This window comes from Ursus arctos, unplaced genomic scaffold (assembly GCF_023065955.2).
Source record: "Ursus arctos isolate Adak ecotype North America unplaced genomic scaffold, UrsArc2.0 scaffold_2, whole genome shotgun sequence".
Classification (NCBI taxonomy): domain Eukaryota; kingdom Metazoa; phylum Chordata; class Mammalia; order Carnivora; family Ursidae; genus Ursus; species Ursus arctos.
In genome coordinates this window covers 38,571,663-38,590,615 of record NW_026622874.1, presented here as the reverse complement: position 1 = coordinate 38,590,615, position 18,953 = coordinate 38,571,663, and the positions used below count along the sequence as shown (strand labels likewise).

The 18,953-nt window shown below is 58.3% G+C and overlaps 2 protein-coding genes across 3 annotated transcripts; one reads left to right on the top strand and one right to left on the bottom strand.

Annotated features, from left to right (window-relative positions):
* Nucleotides 1-1,288: 1,288 nt before the first annotated feature.
* On the top strand, nucleotides 1,289-10,027 carry ARL8A (ADP ribosylation factor like GTPase 8A). Of its 2 annotated transcripts, none has more exons than XM_026480654.4 (7): nucleotides 1,289-1,582; nucleotides 6,548-6,628; nucleotides 6,941-7,014; nucleotides 7,759-7,852; nucleotides 8,013-8,080; nucleotides 8,296-8,389; nucleotides 8,920-10,027. In XM_026480654.4, the coding sequence occupies exons 1-7, from the start codon at nucleotides 1,460-1,462 to the stop codon at nucleotides 9,145-9,147; spliced, it is 762 nt and encodes a 253-aa protein (XP_026336439.1). In that variant the 5' UTR covers nucleotides 1,289-1,459; the 3' UTR covers nucleotides 9,148-10,027. The 2 variants fall into 2 exon arrangements, with proteins under 2 accessions (XP_026336439.1, XP_026336441.1); XM_026480656.4 differs by having other exon boundaries at nucleotides 1,292-1,582; nucleotides 8,319-8,389.
* Nucleotides 10,028-14,037: 4,010 nt separating this feature from the next.
* On the bottom strand, nucleotides 14,038-18,504 carry GPR37L1 (G protein-coupled receptor 37 like 1). The gene is made up of 2 exons (XM_026480650.3): nucleotides 17,779-18,504; nucleotides 14,038-14,912 (listed from the first exon to the last, which is right to left on the bottom strand). The coding sequence occupies exons 1-2, from the start codon at nucleotides 18,406-18,408 to the stop codon at nucleotides 14,100-14,102; spliced, it is 1,443 nt and encodes a 480-aa protein (XP_026336435.1). The 5' UTR covers nucleotides 18,409-18,504; the 3' UTR covers nucleotides 14,038-14,099.
* Between the last annotated feature and the right edge of the window lie 449 nt (nucleotides 18,505-18,953).

Here is an 18,953-nt window from a genome sequence, read left to right as displayed (position 1 = left end):
TATAAGGGGCAGAAGCTAGAAAGATGATATTTGGCGATCCCTCCACTTTGGCCACTGTCTGATCATTTGGGGTCATCATGGGGAGGTTTGACAGATATGGTTTAGGTCGACAGTTACGCACCCTCAACTATGAACAACAGACTACATGTGAAGACGTTTGAAAACCAAATACTGGGGCGCCTGGGTGGCTCAGTTGGTTAAGCGTCTGCCTTCCACTTGGGTCATGATCTCAGGGTCCTGGGATCGAGCCCCACATGGGGGGGGGGGCTCCCTGCTCAGCAGAGATTCTGCTTCTCCCTCTCCCTCTGCCCCTCCCCCCACTCATACTCACTCTCTCAAATAGATAAAATCTTGAAAGAAAGAAAAAGAGAAAGAAAGAGAAAGAGAGAAAGAAAAAGAAAGAAAGAAAAAAAAGAAAACCAAAAACTAAGGAGCACCCATCCTAGGTGGGGGACTGCCCTGAAGCCTGGGACCTAGGGGCACAGCCGTCCCTGGGGTGCAGGCCCCGTGGCTACTCCTCTGAGGCCGGCGGCATCTTGGCCTGCCCTACGCCTGCTGCCGACAGTTCTCCTGAAGAAAACTTTGGCTGTCACCAAAACAGGCCAACTTTTTCATCCCCCACACATCTTCCTCACTGGAACCCCCCCCCCCAGCAGGATTTTATCTGTGAATTATGGGGATACTAGGGAATATCAGCCTCAGCCTCAAACAGCTGTTGCACTTAGGGCCAGAGGCTTCCTACACAAGCCCTTCAGGTCAACTGTGGTTAACAAAACAAGATGGAGTATTAACACACCCAAACCCGGTTGTTACTCTCTGCTTTTTAGGTTTTGAGAGGGTAAGATCAGTCCCCAGAGATGTTCAGAGGCAAGGACTCAGGGAACACAAAGCCTCCACTCGCCTGCCTTTCACAGACGTCTCATCTCCGGGTCCTGGAAAGTGGGTGAACCGTCCTCCCCGCCCCCCCCCCACCGCTTAACGGGTACCTCACCCACCTCGGCCCACCACCCCTTAGGAAGGAAGGGGGTGCCAGCCAGGGCGCGGCAGCCCGGGAAGGAGGGCAAATAGAATTAGACCTCTTTCCCCGAGAGCCCCCTGGGCGCCAGCAGGCGCAGGCCGTACCCCGGAGGCGCGAGGGCTCCCCGCGCACCCCCACGCGCCGGCCGGGCTCGGGGCGAGGGAGGGGCGCGCGCTCGGGTGCGAGCCGGACACGGCCGGGCAGCGGCGGCGCGGGAGGGCGGCGGCGGCGGCGGAGGCGGAGGCGGAGGAGGGCGCTGAAGCCACACCCATCGGCGAGCGGATCCGGGGGCAGCGAGTCGTCGGCCGCTGCGCTCGAGCCTCCGCCCGCACCGAGCCGCGGGACCCGGGCCGCACCGGGGAGGGGCCGCTCCCGGCCGCAGCGCGAGGGCAGCGAGGGGCGAAGGGCAGCCGGCACCGGGCGGGGCCGGCGGCAGCGACCATGATCGCTTTGTTCAACAAGCTGCTGGACTGGTTCAAGGCCCTGTTCTGGAAGGAGGAGATGGAGCTCACGCTGGTCGGGCTGCAGTACTCTGGCAAGACCACCTTCGTCAACGTGATCGCGGTACGGGGGCGCGGGGCGCGGGCCCGGGGTGCCGGCCGAGGGTCGGGCCTGTGTTGGCCCGCGCCGCGCCCTGGTGAGCTGGGGTCGCCGCCTGGCATGGCCGGGCACCGCCGGGCGCCGGGCGGGGGAGGAGCGGGGCCCGGGCGCTTGGGGCCTAGCACGGACCGTGGGGGACCCGGGTGGCGCGCGACCCGCTCTTCCGCCCGGGCCGGGATGGCACGGCTGGGGGCGGGGAAGGGAGACGAGGACACGGGCTGGGGCCCTGGGACTGGCGACTCCAGGGGGTCACGAGGCAGGAGGGATCCGCCGCCTGCAGAGACAGGCCCCCTCCGGTCCCCGCGCAAGGGGGCATGACGGGGCGAAAGTGCCCGGGCCTGCCCGCCCCGCGTGCGGAGGGTCGCGGGACCCGGCGGCCCGAGCGGCGTGGGGAGGGGGCTGGGGCGAGCCCGGCCCCACCCGGAGGCTTTAACCCCTCTCTGCCGGAAGAGGAAGCCCCGCGCTATTGAGGGGGAGGGGACGTACCCCCTGGGGCTGGTGGCATCAGCTGAGGCCCTTGGCTCCGGCCCAGACTCCTCCTCTCCGGGAACCGCGGCGTCTTAGCTGGGGTCCGGGGAGGATGGCATCATAAAGGGAGTCTGGAGTCTCCGCCTGGCTCAGAAGTTGCCGCTGGAGGTGCCTCGGACCAGAGGACGAGTTGGAGGGGCGCTGCCCACTCTGGGGACATGCGAGAGAGTGGCTCTGAGGGCTTTGGGTAGTCGAGTCCGAGGTGGGCAATTTTCAGTCTTTGGCTGCCAGCGAGTGGTGGGGAAGGAGTTAAAGTCTGTCTCAAAAAAAGGGAAGACGAGCTCCATGGGTGTGTGAGCTGAGGCTGCAGTAATGGCTGCGGCCTGCGTGCAAGAACCTGGCAGGACTGGGCGTGGGGCCGAGGGACGCTTGGGCCAGCGGGCGCTGGGGTGGTCCCGGCCCGGCCCCAGTCTCCATACTAGGGTTTCTGAGAACTGGGCATTGGCCACATACTGGGCCAAAACGCGCATCAGGAGAGAGGTCAGAGAAGAAGTATGGCCGGTCAGCCTAGGTACCCCCCGCGCCTGTGTTGCTGCCCATCCGGGAAGAAGGGGGCCCCTGACGGATCTCAGCATCCCAGAAGGAAGGCCACCTGAGGCAGGAGGGCAGAGGGAAGGCTGGAGCCTGGAGCTGCGGTACCCCATGGTCCCATGTTTGGGCACCAGCTTCCTTTTCCAAACATGCTTTGCGAATGACCTCTGCCCCTTCCTCCACGCCGTGGTTCCTGGCTCCTTATCTGGCAGGGCAGGACCTTCAGGCCCTTGCTGGGTGTTTTGGCCTGACAGGTTCCCTAGCCAGGGTGTGCCCCTGAGCTCCCATCTGCCCAGGCTCTGGTCCTAGTGTCTGGCCCCCTAGTTAGATCAGGCATTGACTTGGGCTCTTGGGCCCCTTGGGCAGGAGCGTAATGCCTGGACTCTGATCCTGCAGGCCCTGGTGGCATGGCTTCTAGTCATTTCGATCTGGGAGATACCTCCAGGAGATACCTCCAGGGTAAGGCCAAGAGGAGGAACAAGTTGCTGCTGCTCTCGTGGCTCAGGCTGGGTGTCACCTCCAGTCCCCAGGGAAACTCTCCTCATGGAGCGGTTCTGAAAGCCGTGGTCCTGGGCAGAGACCCACAGGCCCCCGGGTGGGTTCCACTTCCTCCCCTAGCCCTGCATCATATCCAAAACAGGAACAGAACTCAAAAGAGTCACAAATGGCACTTCCAGGGGCAGAGTTTCTGTGAGGTACAGGGAGTGCGCCCCCCTCCTAACCCATGCACTCCCCTTTCTAATATTCAGTTTGCCACTTTGGCTTGCACCTCCTGAAAGTGCAAGCAAAATTTCCCTTTAAAGAGGCTTCCCAAGAAAAACCACCCCTTGTGGACTTCAGTGGAAGTTCTAGCATCAGGGGAACTGGTGTTCTCGGATTCTCCAGGGCGCCCGCACCGGCATTTCTGCCCACCTTGCGCAGAACTGCAGTAGAGTGTCTTTCAGAAAGAAAAGAAAAATTGGGACCCCTGCGCTCTGTTCTGATGCCCACCACTGACTCTCTGAATCACCTTTGCCTGTTAATTTGGCAACTGTTTGTCTTAGCTTTTTCCCCATTTGGCTTTTGCTACTCGCTAGATGAGGTCTGACTGTAAATAGAAATTGAGTTGATGTGTCTAGTCACTCAGCAGGCTGATGTGAACTGGAAAAAAAATTTTTATAGAGACTTCACAGTGCTTCTAAGAACCTAAAACTGATCTCTTGAGTTCTGAAAAAGTTGTGATGTAGAAAGTAGGAGATGTTTTGCCCGAGGGAACCAAGAGAGCCTTTTCAAATATTTCAAGCCATTTCAAACCATTTAAATATGTAAAAGACTGTCGTATGGGAGAACTAGTCTCAGGGTACCCGAGCCTTTGGAACAAGGGATGGGAGTTCCAGGAAGATGGATTTTTGCCTCATTATAAAGAACACTCAGAGCTGGAGCCCACCCAAGAGGGAATGTGCCAGAGGGTATTCAAGTCTGAGACCAGAGGTTAGACCATGTGACTTTGGGGTTACTTCCAACCTTAAATGAGGAGCTTGTGAGATCAGAAGGCATTAGCAGGGAAATGAAGTCATAACCTGGTTCCAGCTAAGCTTTGGTTCACAGCTGAACTGGAAATATGGGTGCCAGGGAGCCTGGTTCCCTGGCGGTTCTCCTACCCAGGAGCACATTTGGCCAGGCTAGCCTTTTCCTTTACGCGGGAGCCTGTGGGTCTTCTAGTTCCCAGAGATGCCAGGTGGGTCCTCATGCTATATCCAGACCATTTCCGGGCACGTTGTGAGCCTTATTTGCCAGTCTCTAGGAAAGGAAAACCCTTCTCCCCATTTCACAGAAGGACACCTTGAGGCTCAGAGAGGTTGAAGTGCCTCGTCCAACCTTTTCCATGGTGAGTGATTAACAAAAACTGGGCTTTCTTCTTCAGACCCTTACGTTCTTCATGAGCCCAGATGGGGGAAGTAGACTTTGGTTCAGCAGGTGCCCCCATCCCCACCCTGGCACCCTGCTGGGGTTTGGGACTTAGACTGCGTGTGGTTAGGGTTTCTCTCCTTAGTGAGAAAAAAAAGTCACCCTTCTTCAGGGCACTGCTTTCTCTCAGTGACTCCTAACTTTCAGGGCTCTTGGGCCCTTTCGATACCTGATAAAAATACAAGACTCTTAGCACGCCTGGCTGGCTCAGTCGGTTAAGTGTCCGACTCTTGGTTTTGGCTCAGGTGATGATGTCAGGGTCATGAGATTGAGCCCTGCATCAGGCTCCACACGGGGCATGAAGCTGGCTTAAGATTCTCTCTCCCTCTGCCCCCCACCCCCTGCTCATTCTCTCTCCCTCTCTAAAAAAACCCAAAACACGTTAGAAACCCTTTCCCCAGAGAAGTATCCATACAAACAGAAATTTTGCACATGCAGATTGGGTGCAATTTCGGGGGGTTTGGGGACTCTCTCAAGTCCAACTGTGGCCCACAGGTTAGGGACCCTTGCTCTGCCTTGTCGTGAGCATCAGTCAGGGGGACTCCTCACTTCTGAGGGCCTTGGTGAATGAGTCAGGGTGATTCCTGCAGATAAAAGGGAATCAATCAGTCTCATCCAGATGGGACCTCAAGAGTCTTCACTCAGGCCTGCAGGCTCTGAATAAGAAGTCATGGTCTCCTACACCTTAGTCAGAGCCCCTGACTTCTTTATGTGACCTGAAACAATTATTCCTGCCACCTAGCAGAAAAAAATGGCATGGTACAGAGACAAGGCTGTCACCCTCAGATTCAAGGTGAAATAAGCCCTATCTCCTGCATCTGGGGGCGGGGGGTGGGAAGAAGCGCCCTACGTGGGGGGTGCCTGGGTGGCTCAGCCGTTAAGTGTCTGCCTTCGGCTCAGGTCATGATTCCAGGGTCCTGGGATCGAGCCCCGCATCGGGCTCCCTGCTCAGCGGGAAGCCTGCTTCTCCCTCTCCCACTCCCCTTGCTTGTGTTCCCTCTCTCGCTGTCTCTGTCAAATAAATAAAAATAAAATATTAAAAAAAGAGAGAAAGAAATGTCCTACATGGGAACATGGAGATGACCTTGGAGGGAGCTTGGTCTGGCCTTACCTCAGGCCTGGGGCTAGTTTAGTTTAGAGCGATCTAGACCTCTTGGAGACGATTTAGAGGGGGAGAAATGAAGACCGTTAGAATTTGAAAATGGGTTATGGGATACGGAATTATAGTCAACGCCTAATTATTCAGCACACATTTGCTAATGTTGTTAATGGGGGCATGGTTTCCCTCCCTGGGAAGCTCTCAGTCTAGTGGGAGACACATGAGTCCACAGGGAATGTAGAGGGTGGATTATCCGTCCTAACAAACGGAGTACGGTGCAAAGAAACCAGAACCATGGGTAATCCAGAAATTGCTTGGTGTGCAGTGCATTTTGGGGGTGGCCTATTTCCCTTCCCTCAGATATTTACTGCTAGTTTGAGGATAGTCTGCTTCCCTTGAGGTCCCCTGACTGTTTACTGTGACCTGTTTGAAGTTCTTTTGCTGGGACCTAATTGTTCTTCTCCCCTGGAGACTCAGGGCAGTAAAGGGGCTTCCCTTTACGACAGAGAGGTGTTGGTTAGGACTTAGGAAGAGTTTTTTCTGGGTCTGGGCTGAGAGACTTTGAGCAGCCTGGAGAAGACAGGGCCTTTTGTTCACAGGAGTGCCATGTGGAGTGGGGTGGACACCTGAGTTGTTTATGGCCATCCTGCCTGAAAGCAAGGGACGCTCAGGCGATGACCCCGTGCCCCTTGCAGAGGGGTGCCTGGGAAGCTCTGGCCTGGCCTCTGCTTTATTCTTGCAGCCTTGTGGCTGTGGCTGCTAGGGACAGCACATCCGGTTCTGTCCATTGGCACCCCTTTTCCAATTCTGACTCTTCCTTGCAGTCAGGACAGTTCAATGAAGATATGATCCCCACCGTGGGTTTCAACATGCGCAAAATCACCAAAGGGAATGTGACGATCAAGGTGAGTGGCAGGAAGCCACAAACTCTGGCACACACTCGCTCTGGGCCACAGAAGAGCACCTGCGTGCCTGCTGGGGCGGGCACCCAGAAGGAGTTGGGGAGGGGATCTGAGACCCGTGGGAGGAGAAGCTGAACGAAAGCAGAGGCTTGGAGAAGTGGGAAAAGAGCTCAAGACTTCTGAGGCAGTCAGAGGGGCGCAGGCACTGGAGGGATGGACAGCAAACCAATCCCTGGGTGGGGGAGGGGGACGGGGAGCCAAGATGGGTTTGGTTGCTGCCTGCTGCTGAGACCATGTCGCCCTCTTCTCACTCAGCTCTGGGACATCGGGGGACAGCCCCGATTCCGCAGCATGTGGGAGCGCTACTGCCGAGGAGTGAGTGCCATTGTGTAAGTGCAGGGCCTGGCAGGGTCTCAGGGCTCAGCCTCCCCTGGCTCCCCCCCACCCCAGCCTCACTGCCTACAGGGACCACAGGCCACAGGCGCAGACTGGATTGGTCACAATCCTTGGTTCAGGATACACTGTCCAGCCCACATGTAACCTGCCTTTACACTTGTGCTTCGTGCTTTGTATTTCTTATTTGCAAAATACTCTGAGCCCCTCCCGGCCAACCCTAGAGCCAGAGCGCCAACCAGCTGAAAGTACATATGTCTCCCTGCCTCCTGCAACCTAGCGTCACCACTGTCCTGAATTTTGTATGATTTAAATGGTTTGTTCCCTTGCTTTTTTAAAAATAATTTTATCCTACGTATATATGCCCAACAAAAGATTGTTTCATTTTCATTGTTTTTAACCTCACATTTTCGAAGTATCTTGCTGCAAGAAAGTCTGGGGCTGCCTTTGCTTTTTTCACTCAACCATGGCTAGTCTTCTCATGAAGACCCAAGAGGGTCACCTGGGGAGGGATTTACACCTAATCTTAAAGGGCCAAGCTTCACCCCTCTCATGACAGCTTGTCCAGAGGGGACTTCCAGGTGACAGGATGATGGCAGTCCGTGGAGGGAGGCCCAGGTAGCCCATAGATCCAGAGGTGACCATGCCCCAACAAGGTGTTTCCTCCTGAGAGCACAGCCCCTCTTCCTGCCTCCCAGCCTGTGGTGTGAACATGCTTGTTCCCACCTGCTGTCCCCCAGGTACATGGTGGACGCCGCTGACCAGGAGAAGATTGAGGCTTCCAAGAATGAGTTGCACAACCTACTGGACAAACCCCAGCTGCAAGGCATCCCGGTCCGCAGGCTAATGGATGGGAGGGGAGGGAGCCGCTGGGAAGTCACTGGGGGCAGGGCTGGAGGCATGTGAAGGCTGGGGCGCTGTCAGTGTGGGGGAGGGGAAATGGATAACCTGGCACGCCGCCCTGGACCTAGTCCCTGTCCTCCCTTCTCTGTAGGTCTTAGTCCTGGGTAACAAGCGAGACCTCCCAGGAGCATTGGATGAGAAGGAACTGATTGAGAAAATGTGAGTTTGGTTACTCTTCTCTGTCCTTCCTCCCTGCTCCCCAAATTTCCCAGGCCTCGGAGAGACGCCTTGCTGCTGCTCTCAGTATCCGCCACACGGTGGCAGCAGAGCCCACCTCGCGAGGAGCCTCGCGCTCTGGGTTGTGGCTCCTTCAGCAAGAAAAGGACTCCGTTGCCCCCAGCCCCAGGCCCCCTGGGCAGTCCTAGCCTCAGCAGGTTCCACTCTGGTTTCCCCCCAGGAATCTCTCTGCCATCCAGGACCGAGAGATCTGCTGCTACTCCATCTCCTGCAAAGAAAAGGACAACATTGGTGCGCGTGGGTATGGGGGAGTTGCTGACATTCTGGGAATAGCCACAGGGCGAAGGGGGGAGCAGGGAGGCACTCCTGAGAGTTCTAGCACAGTGGCTCTCAAAGCTGTTCCCTCACGAACTTTCCCTGAAGCCCAAAGCTCAGTAACTCTCCCGGGGTGGGACAGGTATCCAGGAAGCTCAGATTCTGAGCTTTATGCCGGCTCTGCCCTTGACTGGCTGTCTGGTCTTAGGCTAATCACTCACTTCCCCCACTGTAACATCACAGGGTTGGCTCAGGCCCTTCCCAGGCCCCTTCTGGCTGTGCCATCCCAGGGCTTTGTCTTTCACAGCACCCACACACAACCCTGCCACGCATCTGGGACTGTTTGGACCTTGATGGCTCTGGGCTTTTGGTGCCCTCAGAGTTGATCCCCAGTTGCAGTGTTGGAAGCCCTGGGCTTACACCATGCCCCTAGGTGTTTGCTCCCCACCCCCACAGTCGGCCCAGCACTGGAAGGCCTCTAAACTTCTCTGTTGTCCCCCACCCAGATATCACCCTACAGTGGCTTATTCAACACTCAAAGTCACGGAGAAGCTGAGACTGCGGTCCTTTCCCCTCGGACCAGGGACCTGCTGTCATCCAAACCCGAAGCCGAGCTCCCCGCCCACCCCGCCGTCCCCCCTAAGCCCGCCCCTCCTCACTCAACGTGGGGAGGGGTCCTCTGGGGATCCCAGAGTCCTGTTCTGCTGAGGTTTGAACTCCTGATTTTATTGTAAAATAAACTGCTCCCATTCTGGTCCCCTAACCTCTGGCCCTCCCCCTTCCCTCTGCCCTTTGCCCCCTGCTTCGTCCCCTTAACAGCCCGGGCCCCACAGCCCCTGCCCTCCTCTCTCCCCTGTCCCGCCCCTATGCCGCCCTTTTCAACACTCTTCAGTTATTGTCCTGTGTGTACAGTATATATATGTATATATATTTTAATTTTTTAATTTAAGCAAAGACTAAAATCAACCATTTGATGCTGCAGGGGCCCGTCAGGATCTGGGAGAGGGGCGGTGTGGAAAGAAGGCAAGAGAGGCAGGGCTGGCTCGGGGCAGGTCGAGATTAGGAAGATGAAGGCTAGCTCCTGGGGCAGGTACCAGCCTGGGCACTGGTGGCCGTCCCCATGTCCCGTTTGTTTCCACTTCCCAGTCAGGCTTGTCCCTGCAGTGCTCGAATGTCACAGGCCGACAGGAGTCTCCAGAGGCGCCCCTCTCTGCCCCCAGTCTCAGTAGGGCCACCGGGCACACCCGAGTGCCAGAGACCACCGGGCCAAAGGGGCAGGGGGCCAGCCTCCACGCTGCCCCAGCAGCCCCTCCTGCCCGCCCCCGGCTCCCAGCTCCTGCCCCTTCCTAGGGCCCCCAACTCCATGGGCCACCTCATTTTCTGTTCTCGTTTTGCAGAGTTGCACAAGGAGAGAACTCAGCATGGGGGGTTGGTTCTTTGGGTTTTGTTTTCTGTTTGTTTGTTTATTTGTTTAATTTAATGATTTGTAAAGTGATGTTCCTCTTCCTTTTTTACACTTTTAGCTCATATTTAACCTCTGTTTGGAAAATGGTTCTTGTAACGGTACATTTTTTGCCTCCTAACAACAAGAATAAATGACCGGTTTTGTGTTGGGGGGGTGTCCGGGGCTGGGTGTTTGTCCGCAGATGCCACAGGGGGACTGGCGGGCCCACACCCGGGGCACGAACAGCCGCAGCGAGCGAGGCACGCGCTCACACTGGGCACACAATGGCGCTTCACAGAGCAGCCTCGTGCACGTGTGCCCAGGCCTCGCCCGGCCTCCTCCTCCCTCCCTCGTCAGACTTGCGTGCGGTCTGGCTCTGAGCTTGCAGCTGCCAAGGGGAGCCCGCAAGCCTGTGGGCTGGGGTCAGCGTGGCGGGAGTGTGGGGCTGCCTCCCCAGGTGTGCCGGCCTGGGCCTCTGGATCCCGGGGGTCCGTTCAGAACCCCACCTGCAGCCAGCGTTGGGCAGAAGCTGAACTCCGTCCCCACCCATGCTGGAGCCAGTGACTTGTCTTCCAGGGGGAGTGCGGGCCTCCAGAGCCCGATGGCGTCCCTCCTCCCCTGCTCCCCTGCTGGTGTCAGTGCTACTGGTGTTCTGGGAGAGGCTGCCCCCTTAGCCCTCTGCCCAATCCCAGTCCTCTCCCCACTTGACCCCGACCTCCAGAGCCTGGTCCCCCCTCCTCCTCGCCCACAGCTGCTGCCTCAGAGCCTTGCGGGCCCTGCTTACCCAAAGCCGGGGCCATCTTGACCCGGTTTGGCAGCAGGCCCCGCCTCCCCCCTGCTCCGCTCCCCCCTCAGCCTCCCTTCCCTCTGGAAAACGGAGCAGGCCCCTACAGCCGCTCCATGCCCTCTGGGCCTGCCTCTGCAGGAAGAAGGAGCTGCGGTTTGCTAAGATCTGGAAGCAGGGATCCTGGGGTTCAGAGTCCTGGGCCTGCCCTGTTGGCTCTGAATTTCACCAGCCCTTCTTGGGGCCCAGGCTTCCTCCTAGAGGCATGTCTAGCCAGAAAGGACTTGCCTGGAGAGGTAGTTCCCCACTGCCAGAGGAGTCTGAGGAAAGAATGTGGATGGAATTTGGCAAAGGGAGCAGAATGATTTTAGGGTGTCTTCCAGCTGTAAGGAATAGGAGATGTGCCCCCTGGCTAAGGAGGTCGAAGCTGGAGCCAGGCTGCCCCTGTGCTCTCCCGGGCTGGCTGCCGAAGTGGCAGGGGCTGCCCCGGGCCTGGGAGGCCGAAAGAGGCCTGTCACTCATACGGGGAGCAGGACAGGACGGGTGTCAGGGTTGACCTGCCTTTCCCTGTCCTGAATCCCCGGATGAAGGGTGACATTTGAGATTATGATGAGCCGGTGACCAGCAAGCAGGCGTCATCCTCCCACCGGGCCTGCACGCAGCAGGTGCCCGATAATGGGCTAAAGAACTTGCGAAGCTTGGACAGGGAACAGACTGCGTACATACGCAAATCCTCGTGCGTGGGACCCTTTGAAGTGCTAAAGCCTGGATGAGTTTTGAGAGTACCCTGGCCAAGCCTACCTACTCTGTAGTACTAGAGAATTCATTTCCCAAAAGGAAGGAAGAAAAGGTGTCAGGCGTCATGCCAGATGCTTTCTATGTCTTGTCCTGTTCAATGACTAGTGCTCCGTGAGAGAGAGTTATTCCATTTTACAGATGAGGAAACTGAGAGGCTCAGTGACTGCGTCCAGTGATTGGAGGGAGGCGATTGTCACCGGGAAGAGCACGTGCTCTCGGCCCCACAGTCCCAAGTGACGGGGGAGGCTCCGTGGGCTGCCCTCTCCCCCCCTGGCATCAGGGTCTGAGGGCTGGTCTAAAGTCTGACCTGAGGGGGAGGGAGAATGTCTGTGCTGCCTCAGAGCATCCCAGCTCAAATCCACCGCCCACCACTGTGCCAACCTGCCCCCCCACCCATCCCAAGCCTGGGACCCCTAAGCAACAAATACCACATTGTTTCCCCCAGCTGGCCCAGGCTGGAGGGACAGTAGCTCTTTCCCAAGGCCCTGCTGGCCTGCTGACTAATCTTGCAAGCCATTCACGTTGGCAGGCATGGGAGGCAGTGGTGGTGGCAGGGCCTTGGAGACACCACCCCCCACCCCCCTTCAGCTCTGAGCCGGCCAACCAGCAGGAGGGAGAGGCAGGCGTGTGGGGGGGGGGGTGCCCTCTGTGGAAAAGGCCCCCCAAACAGGATGCTGAGGTGCCCCCCTCCCCTTCCCTCAGCCTTCCATCCTCAGCCCTCTCCTGGTGCCAGACTTCACCTCACTTCACCCCGGGCCCCCTCCCTACATCCCATAGGAAGCTCCTGGTGAGTCTAGGACTGAGGGGTGGGAGTGGGGGTAGAGAGGGAGTTGGCGGCATGTGGGGGAAATGGCCCCAGCAACCTCAGTGCCACAAGCCTGCCTTTGGCCCCCTCTCCAACCTGTCCCCCACCCACCCGTCTTAAGTTTCTACAGACAAAGCTGAGGGCTTCGGTCACTGTGGCAACAGGTCTGCTGAGAAATGGGTGGGTGTCATTCCCCAGCACAAAGAGTGTGCGCATGGCAGCCTCATCACTTAGCAACGGCCTCCCTCTCTCTTGGCGTCACCCGTCTTGGGGGTGGGTGCCAGGAAGAGAGAACAAGGCCATTAAGATCCCCAAGAGGGGGGGGAAGGAGGCTTGGGTCCGGGCCGGGCTGAGGCCAAGGGGTGTGGGTGGGGTGGACAGAAAAGAATGGGGCCCAGTGCACTCAGCAACCGGGGTCCCTCATCATCGGGGGCTCCTGGGACCCTTCCGAGGTCCCCGGCAGAGTTTCTAGATAGATCTGGCAGGCCGAAGTTGCCGGTGGGACCCAGAGCTGCACTCAGACAGGAAAGGGTGGTTCTGAAGGAAGCTGGGCTTAGGAGGCAGGGAGTGATTTGTGGCCTAGGCCGAGGTGTCCCTTCTGGTTGACCTCGGGCCAGCTTCTCTGGGCCAAAACAGGGTTAAGGGTGCCTTTGGAAGGGCCCCAGAGGGGGACCTGGCGGAAGCGGGACACCCAGGGCAGGACCGGCAGGAGGAGCTGAAGGGTCACTGGAGGCACAGGATGGAGCTCTGGCTGCCAGGAAGGGGGTGTGCTGGGGGCAGGGTGGGGGCAGATGGGGAACAGGCAGCTGGGCCGTCTACAGGCAAAACTGTCTGTTCTAAGAAACTGAACAAGAGCAGCTCTCAGAGAGGCTGGAAGTCCCGGGCTCACAGAGGGAAGGCTGCTGGCTTCTCTAAAACGGGGGCTTTGTGGAGAGCCAGGAGCAGAGGCGGGGGCTCCAGAAGAGAGAAGCTTGCAGCCTTTTGATTTCCCAAGGATGCTCGGGCTCAGGTCAGGATGAAGACTTAGTCTCCACTTCCCAAGCTCACCCTTCCATTCTGCCCCTCAGAAGCCAGAGGGCTGTAGGGCTGGGCCGCACATCAGCCACAGGCCAGAAAGGGCCAAAGGTGGCCTGGAGGAATCGCCCTAGGGTCCCACCTGTCCTGGAGAAGGGCCAGGTGCACCTGGGCACTGTCAGGGTGTGGCACAGGAAACTCCAGTGGGCACAGGGATAGTTCTACCTAGTTTATTGTTTTTGAAGAGGGGCCTGCTACAGGGGAGACCTACCAAGGGAGATGGGGACAGGGCAACCCAGGATATGTCAAAGAAGGAAGAGGAAGGAGAGAGAACCCCTCTGGAAGGAGGAGAGTTGCCAGGAGGAGAAGGAGGAGGTATCCAGGGCTAGAGCAGATCAGGTCCAGAGAAGAGCCAGTAGGGCTGGCCCCTAAGGACCCCGTATTCTAGGATGGGTGAGTGTCAGGGAGACGATGCTTAGAGAGGGCCCAACTAAAGTACAGCAGATTCCAAGGTGAATTTCTGGCTCCCAGCTGAGGCGGGGCGCGGGTAGTTACTGAGAGTTTCTAGGCAGTTCTAAAGACCCGGAAGCATCACCACCCAGCATTTGAGAGCCCAGGGCTGGAAGGCTCCACAGAGTGATAGGGAAGGCCCTGCTGGGGGAGGGGGCTTTGACAGGCCTAACCCCGAGCCCCAGCGAGATGAACCAAGTCCACCCCGAGACAGCAAGACGGCAGAGAAGCAAGACCTACGGGGACAGAAACACCAGACCCCGGTTGGGGGGCACCCTCGCCGCCCCTCTGCGCCCCCGCTCCCGTGCCTCCCCCAGGCTGGAGCCCGGCCTCAGCAAGGCGTGCCCAGGGGCAGGAGCGGGGGCGACTCCCTGGGCTTGTGGAAGTAGACGGAGGAGGGCATCTCGGTCTTGAGCGTGTGGTCCGGGCAGCCGGTGGCGGCCGAGGCCTCGGGGGTGCCGCACTGCCCGCAGCAGCAGCAGCAGCAGCCCAGGAAGGCCCGGCCCAGCGGCCTGCAGACGCAGAGCAGGAGCACGGGCGTGATGGCTCCCTTGAAGAACGCGGAGAACTGGTTGATGAGGCCCAGCAGGTCTAGGGTCTGGCGCGTGAGCTCCGTGGAGAGGTAGGCCACCACGATGTTGCAGACGTTCTCGGGGAGGGTGCAGAGGGCGTAGACCACGGTCAGGCCCACCACGGTACTGTTGAGCTGGCGCTCGCACTGCTCGTGCTTGCCCGCGCGGCACTCCGGCTTCCTCCCCGGGGGGCCCCGCACGCGCCACGTCACCAGCTGGCAGGTGACGGTGAAGAGGATGGGCAGGCAGAAGTAGCAGCCGAAGTACCACCACATGCGGGCGTTCTGGTAGGTCATGACCAGCGAGTACAGCGACTCGGGCAGGCTCGCCGACGGTTTCATGATGCACGAGTCCAGGGTGCCTGTGGTGGGGGCAGGCTCCTGAGACAGCTGCCACAGCAGGAGCTCGGGCACGGCCAGGATCATGGAGCCCACCCAGATGACGGCCAGCTTGGCCAGGATGGACTGGCATGGCTCGATGGGCCTCACTTTGGGCAGGGTGCTGGTGGCCACGTGGAAGCGGTCGATGCCCAGGGCGCAGAGGCTGAACGTGGTGACTCCCAGCGAGGAGACCTGTGGGCAAAGGCGTGGAGGAGAAGAGCACGTGGTCAAACCCAGGGGGCCCGGGGAGGGTGCCTGGCCTAGACGGGGAGCTGCGTGGTAAGTGTAGAAGTGATAGGAGCGACATTTAGCGAGCATTTCCCACACATCAGGCGTCAGGCACTTCACACCCATCACAGACCCTTGCTGCTGACCATCCCACACGGGAAGAAACTAGCTCAGGCAGGACGAGTGATTCGGTGAGTGGCAGAGTTGAGGTCCACATGCAGACCGGCCCACCTCTTTCCACCCTGCTTCTTTGCCTCTTGGGCCAAGGAATGAATGGCCTGGGTCCCACAGACCCTCACGCTCTCTGAGACTGTGGAAGATCATCTCTAATGAAGCATCAAGACAAAGACTAGAAGTTCTGGGTCTTCGCAGGTCCTTCCATTCCCACATCCCACTATGTGCATCAGGTGCAAGGTTTCTGAAACACGGCTCATGCACACACACTCACATACACACTCACTGTCCCCATCCTATCCGGAAAAGCCCAGGGCCTGGCTGTGTGGGGAAGCAGCCCCCCTCCAAAACAGCCTGTGCCCACCCTCCCCGACGCTATTCACTGAGCACTCAGGAAAATCACTCTGGGAGCCAAGAGAAAGAAACCAGAACAGCAGGGGAAGAAAGTGCCAGAGAGAAGAGAGGAAGAGGAGAACCCTCCCAAGCTGTCGGATGATGCTGGACCACACTCCCGGACTGTGCTCAGATCCCCCCTTCTGTCCAAATTCTTCCCTCTTCCGGCTGGGGGAACACAATCCCTGGCTCAGTAGCACTGCCACCAAGTGATCTTTGTGAGAACCCGCACCCCTCCCTTGGCAGGGGAGCCCAGGCCTGCGGAAGAGCAGTCTTTGGACAAAACAAAAAAAAACAAATTCCAAGTTGCCTTCTGCTGCTCCCTCTTGGGGGCTGTCCTGGGGTGGATCCTCCCTTTAGAAGGGTTCCGGTATCTTAACTCCTACTCCATCACCTGGCCGAAAGGGGGGGCTCTATCAGTTCATGACCATCTCCACCCTCGAGGAGGTGTGGAGCCGGTAACCTAGGAGGATGGAGGCCACAGCCTGGTCATTAGGTATGTTGAGACCCACAGTCAGGCAGGGCCAGGCATCCATGCAGACAAGAGTTCCCATACATCTGCCCTCCTCCTCTCCTGTTCTTAGACCCTTTCCTGGCAAAACCCAACACTTACTGAATTATTTCAATTCTAAGGACTTTGTAGATCTTACCTATTTAATCCTTCAAGAATTTATTCAGGTAGTTTTTATTATTATTATCCCCACCTTACAGAGGGCAAAACTGAGGTATAGACAGGTTAGGTCACTCACCTGGGTCACTCAGCTAGTGAGGGGCGAAGCCGGGTTCCTAACCTAGTCCTGTGTCCAGACTCTCACAGGGCACCTGGGCTCTGCACCCCACGTGAGAACTAGGACGCCGAGGCTAGCCTCAGTTGCAGGACCTTCTTTCAGGTTTGAGTAGCTTTGGGCCCCGCTTGGGTGGTCTCCCTGGGTTGGGAAGGACATGGAGGGCTGCACCAACTGCTGAACCTTGGTCTGTCCAAATATGAAGTCATCACTAATACACAGGGAACTGGGGACAGAGTTGGGACTAGGGCCCAGACGCCTGATCCTGATTCCTTCTCCACCCCAGGCAAATCACCCATGTCCCACAGCATCCTCCACTCTCCGGAAGAGCAGCAGCCTTCACGGGGAGGCCAGTCCTCATGAGTACACACCCCCCTCAACATAGTCAAAATTTAAAAAGCTGCTTGCTTATTCTGTGCTCCTGTAGAGACACAGTGGCCAGCCTTCCTGGGTCTTGCCTACATGCCCATAGATTGGTATATTTTTGTAAGGTTTTGATGAAGCTGTCTGTGTATGATCTACCCCTCCATCATCACCCAAGCACCTGTTTTAAGGTGGAAGTCCCCAGAGGTGAGGATGGTGGTTTACTCTGGAATTGTGCTGGAAGGGCCATCTGGTCTACCCCATGGTTGGGGAGCGAAGCACACTGGATGGGAGGTGTGACTTGCCCAGTGATACCCAGTGTGTCAGAGACAGAGCTGATACTGAGCCCCCCACCCTTTCAGAGAGCAACGACCATCACAGTTAGGAAGGGACTTTCGGGGCACCTGGGCGGCTCAGTCGTTAAGCGTCTGCCTTCAGCTCAGGGCGTGATCCCGGTGTTCTGGGATCGAGCCCTGCATCAGGCTCCTCTGCTAGGAGCCTGCTTCTTCCTCTCCCACTCCCCCTGCTTGTGTTCCCTCTCTTGCTGGCTGTCTCCCTCTGTCAAATAAATAAATAAAATCTTAAAAAAAAAAAAAAAAAAAGAAGGGACTTTCCTTCTGGCGTTTGTGTTCATGGGGAGTGGACACTGACTCGATCTGGGGGAGGACTGCAGGAAATTGAGATCTCCCTTCACACACTGCTTGGGAAAGCAGCATATTCAGAAGTAAAGAGGGGCAGGGCAGCGGCAATTTGCAAAGACGGAGGAAAAGGAGACATATGGCGGACAGAGTGATTTCCTGGGTGGACAAATGGAGGGGGGTTAAGGCAGGAGAGGGGACAGCTCAGAGCAAAGAGAAAGGGGGAGAGATTCACCATGAGGCTGTTTCCGAAGCAAGAGACTGAGCTGGGGCTGGCCCCCAGGGCTCCTGCCCCCCTCCCCGCTCCCCTCAGCTGGCTGAGTTTACCTGAGAGCTACCAGGAACCAGTGCAGCATTTGTCCCCCTGCCCAAACTGGGGGAGAAGCGAGACAGAGCTCCAGGCCTCTGGGGTCCTGCGCACCCACATATCCCACTTCCGACGGCCCAGAGCCGAGCTCCAGCAGGACGCGCACTCACCTCCAGGAAGGGCACGGCCCGGCAAGAGGCGTCCCCCAGCAACCTCTGCGTGGTGAGCTCATTGAAGATGACGATGGGGAGGCAGAAAAAGAGGACCAGAAAATCCCAGAGGGCCAGGCTGGCCAGGATGGAGTTCCAGGCGCTCTTCAGGTAGTAGCTGTGCCAGACGATGCACATGACCGAGAGGTTCCCCACGATGCCCACGGCAAACACCAGCAGGGCCAGGAGCATGATGGCGTAAGCGCTGTAGGAGCTCTCAGTCACCGGGTACAGGGGGTTGTGAATCCGCAGCCTCTGGCCCGGCGTCCCTGTCAGATTGCCCCGAGGCTCCTGGCCGCTGCCTGCGGTGCCCCCGTCCTTGTCTGGGTCAGGGCTGGTGGCCACCAAGGGTTTGGTGGGCTGCAGGCCAGCCGGGTGGATGGGCCGGGGGTACTCGGCCCAGTCCTCGGGCACATACTGCTGCACCCTCTTGGTCTCCTCATCCTCGGTGCCCCTCTTGGACCGGCTCTGCTGCTCCTGGGCCTCGGCCCTGTGCCGGCCCGAGGGCAGGGCGGCACCCCCAGAGACTCTGCTCAGCCCCACAGCCAATACCACGGCAAGAGAGACGGCCAGCGGCCACAGCCGCCTCATGGCCGGACGAGCAGGAGGCAGCTGCCCCCCGAAGAGCAGGTGAGGGCGAGGGACCCAAGAGCTGGGCTGACCGGAGAGAGGCAGCTGGCCGGTTGGTCCTCCTCCAGTCAGGCGTCTGGCATCACCAGCCTGCTCCAGTAGACTCCCTCCCACCCGGCCGGCCAGGGGCTGGGCAGGGCCCTCTGCTGGACACGGCGCACTCTTTGCTGCCCTCACACATCTCGCCTTCCAGGACACTCCTTCTCGGGCCCTACAGGGCAGCAGCAGGTCCGACCTGCGGGGCCCTCGGAGGCCACCTGCTCCCATCACGGAAGCCAGAGAGGGAATGTGGCTGGCCTAGGGGCCCGCGGTGTGCAGAGGCTGAGCCGGGACTGAAGCACGGGCCTCCAGATTCGGCCTCAGCAGACACTTCTCAGACAGTTCCTGCATTTGAAACCCGACAAGAACACTCGCTGTCCTTTATCGGACACTCACTGGATCCTAGCACCCGGCTGACTTCCCCATTAATGCTCACAACTGCTCGACTGGGCGATTGCTACCATGAC

Excerpts from the sequence above, each read along its gene's own strand:
- GPR37L1 (XM_026480650.3), bottom strand. The coding sequence starts at position 18,408 with ATGAGGCGGCTGTGGCCGCTGGCCGTCTCTCTTGCCGTGGTATTGGCT. Across the intron at positions 14,913-17,778 it reads GGGCCGTGCCCTTCCTGGAG|GTCTCCTCGCTGGGAGTCAC; the intron begins GTGAGTGCGCGT and ends CTTTGCCCACAG.
- ARL8A (XM_026480654.4), top strand. The coding sequence starts at position 1,460 with ATGATCGCTTTGTTCAACAAGCTGCTGGACTGGTTCAAGGCCCTGTTC. Across the intron at positions 7,853-8,012 it reads CCCAGCTGCAAGGCATCCCG|GTCTTAGTCCTGGGTAACAA; the intron begins GTCCGCAGGCTA and ends CCTTCTCTGTAG. Across the intron at positions 8,390-8,919 it reads CAAAGAAAAGGACAACATTG|ATATCACCCTACAGTGGCTT; the intron begins GTGCGCGTGGGT and ends TCCCCCACCCAG.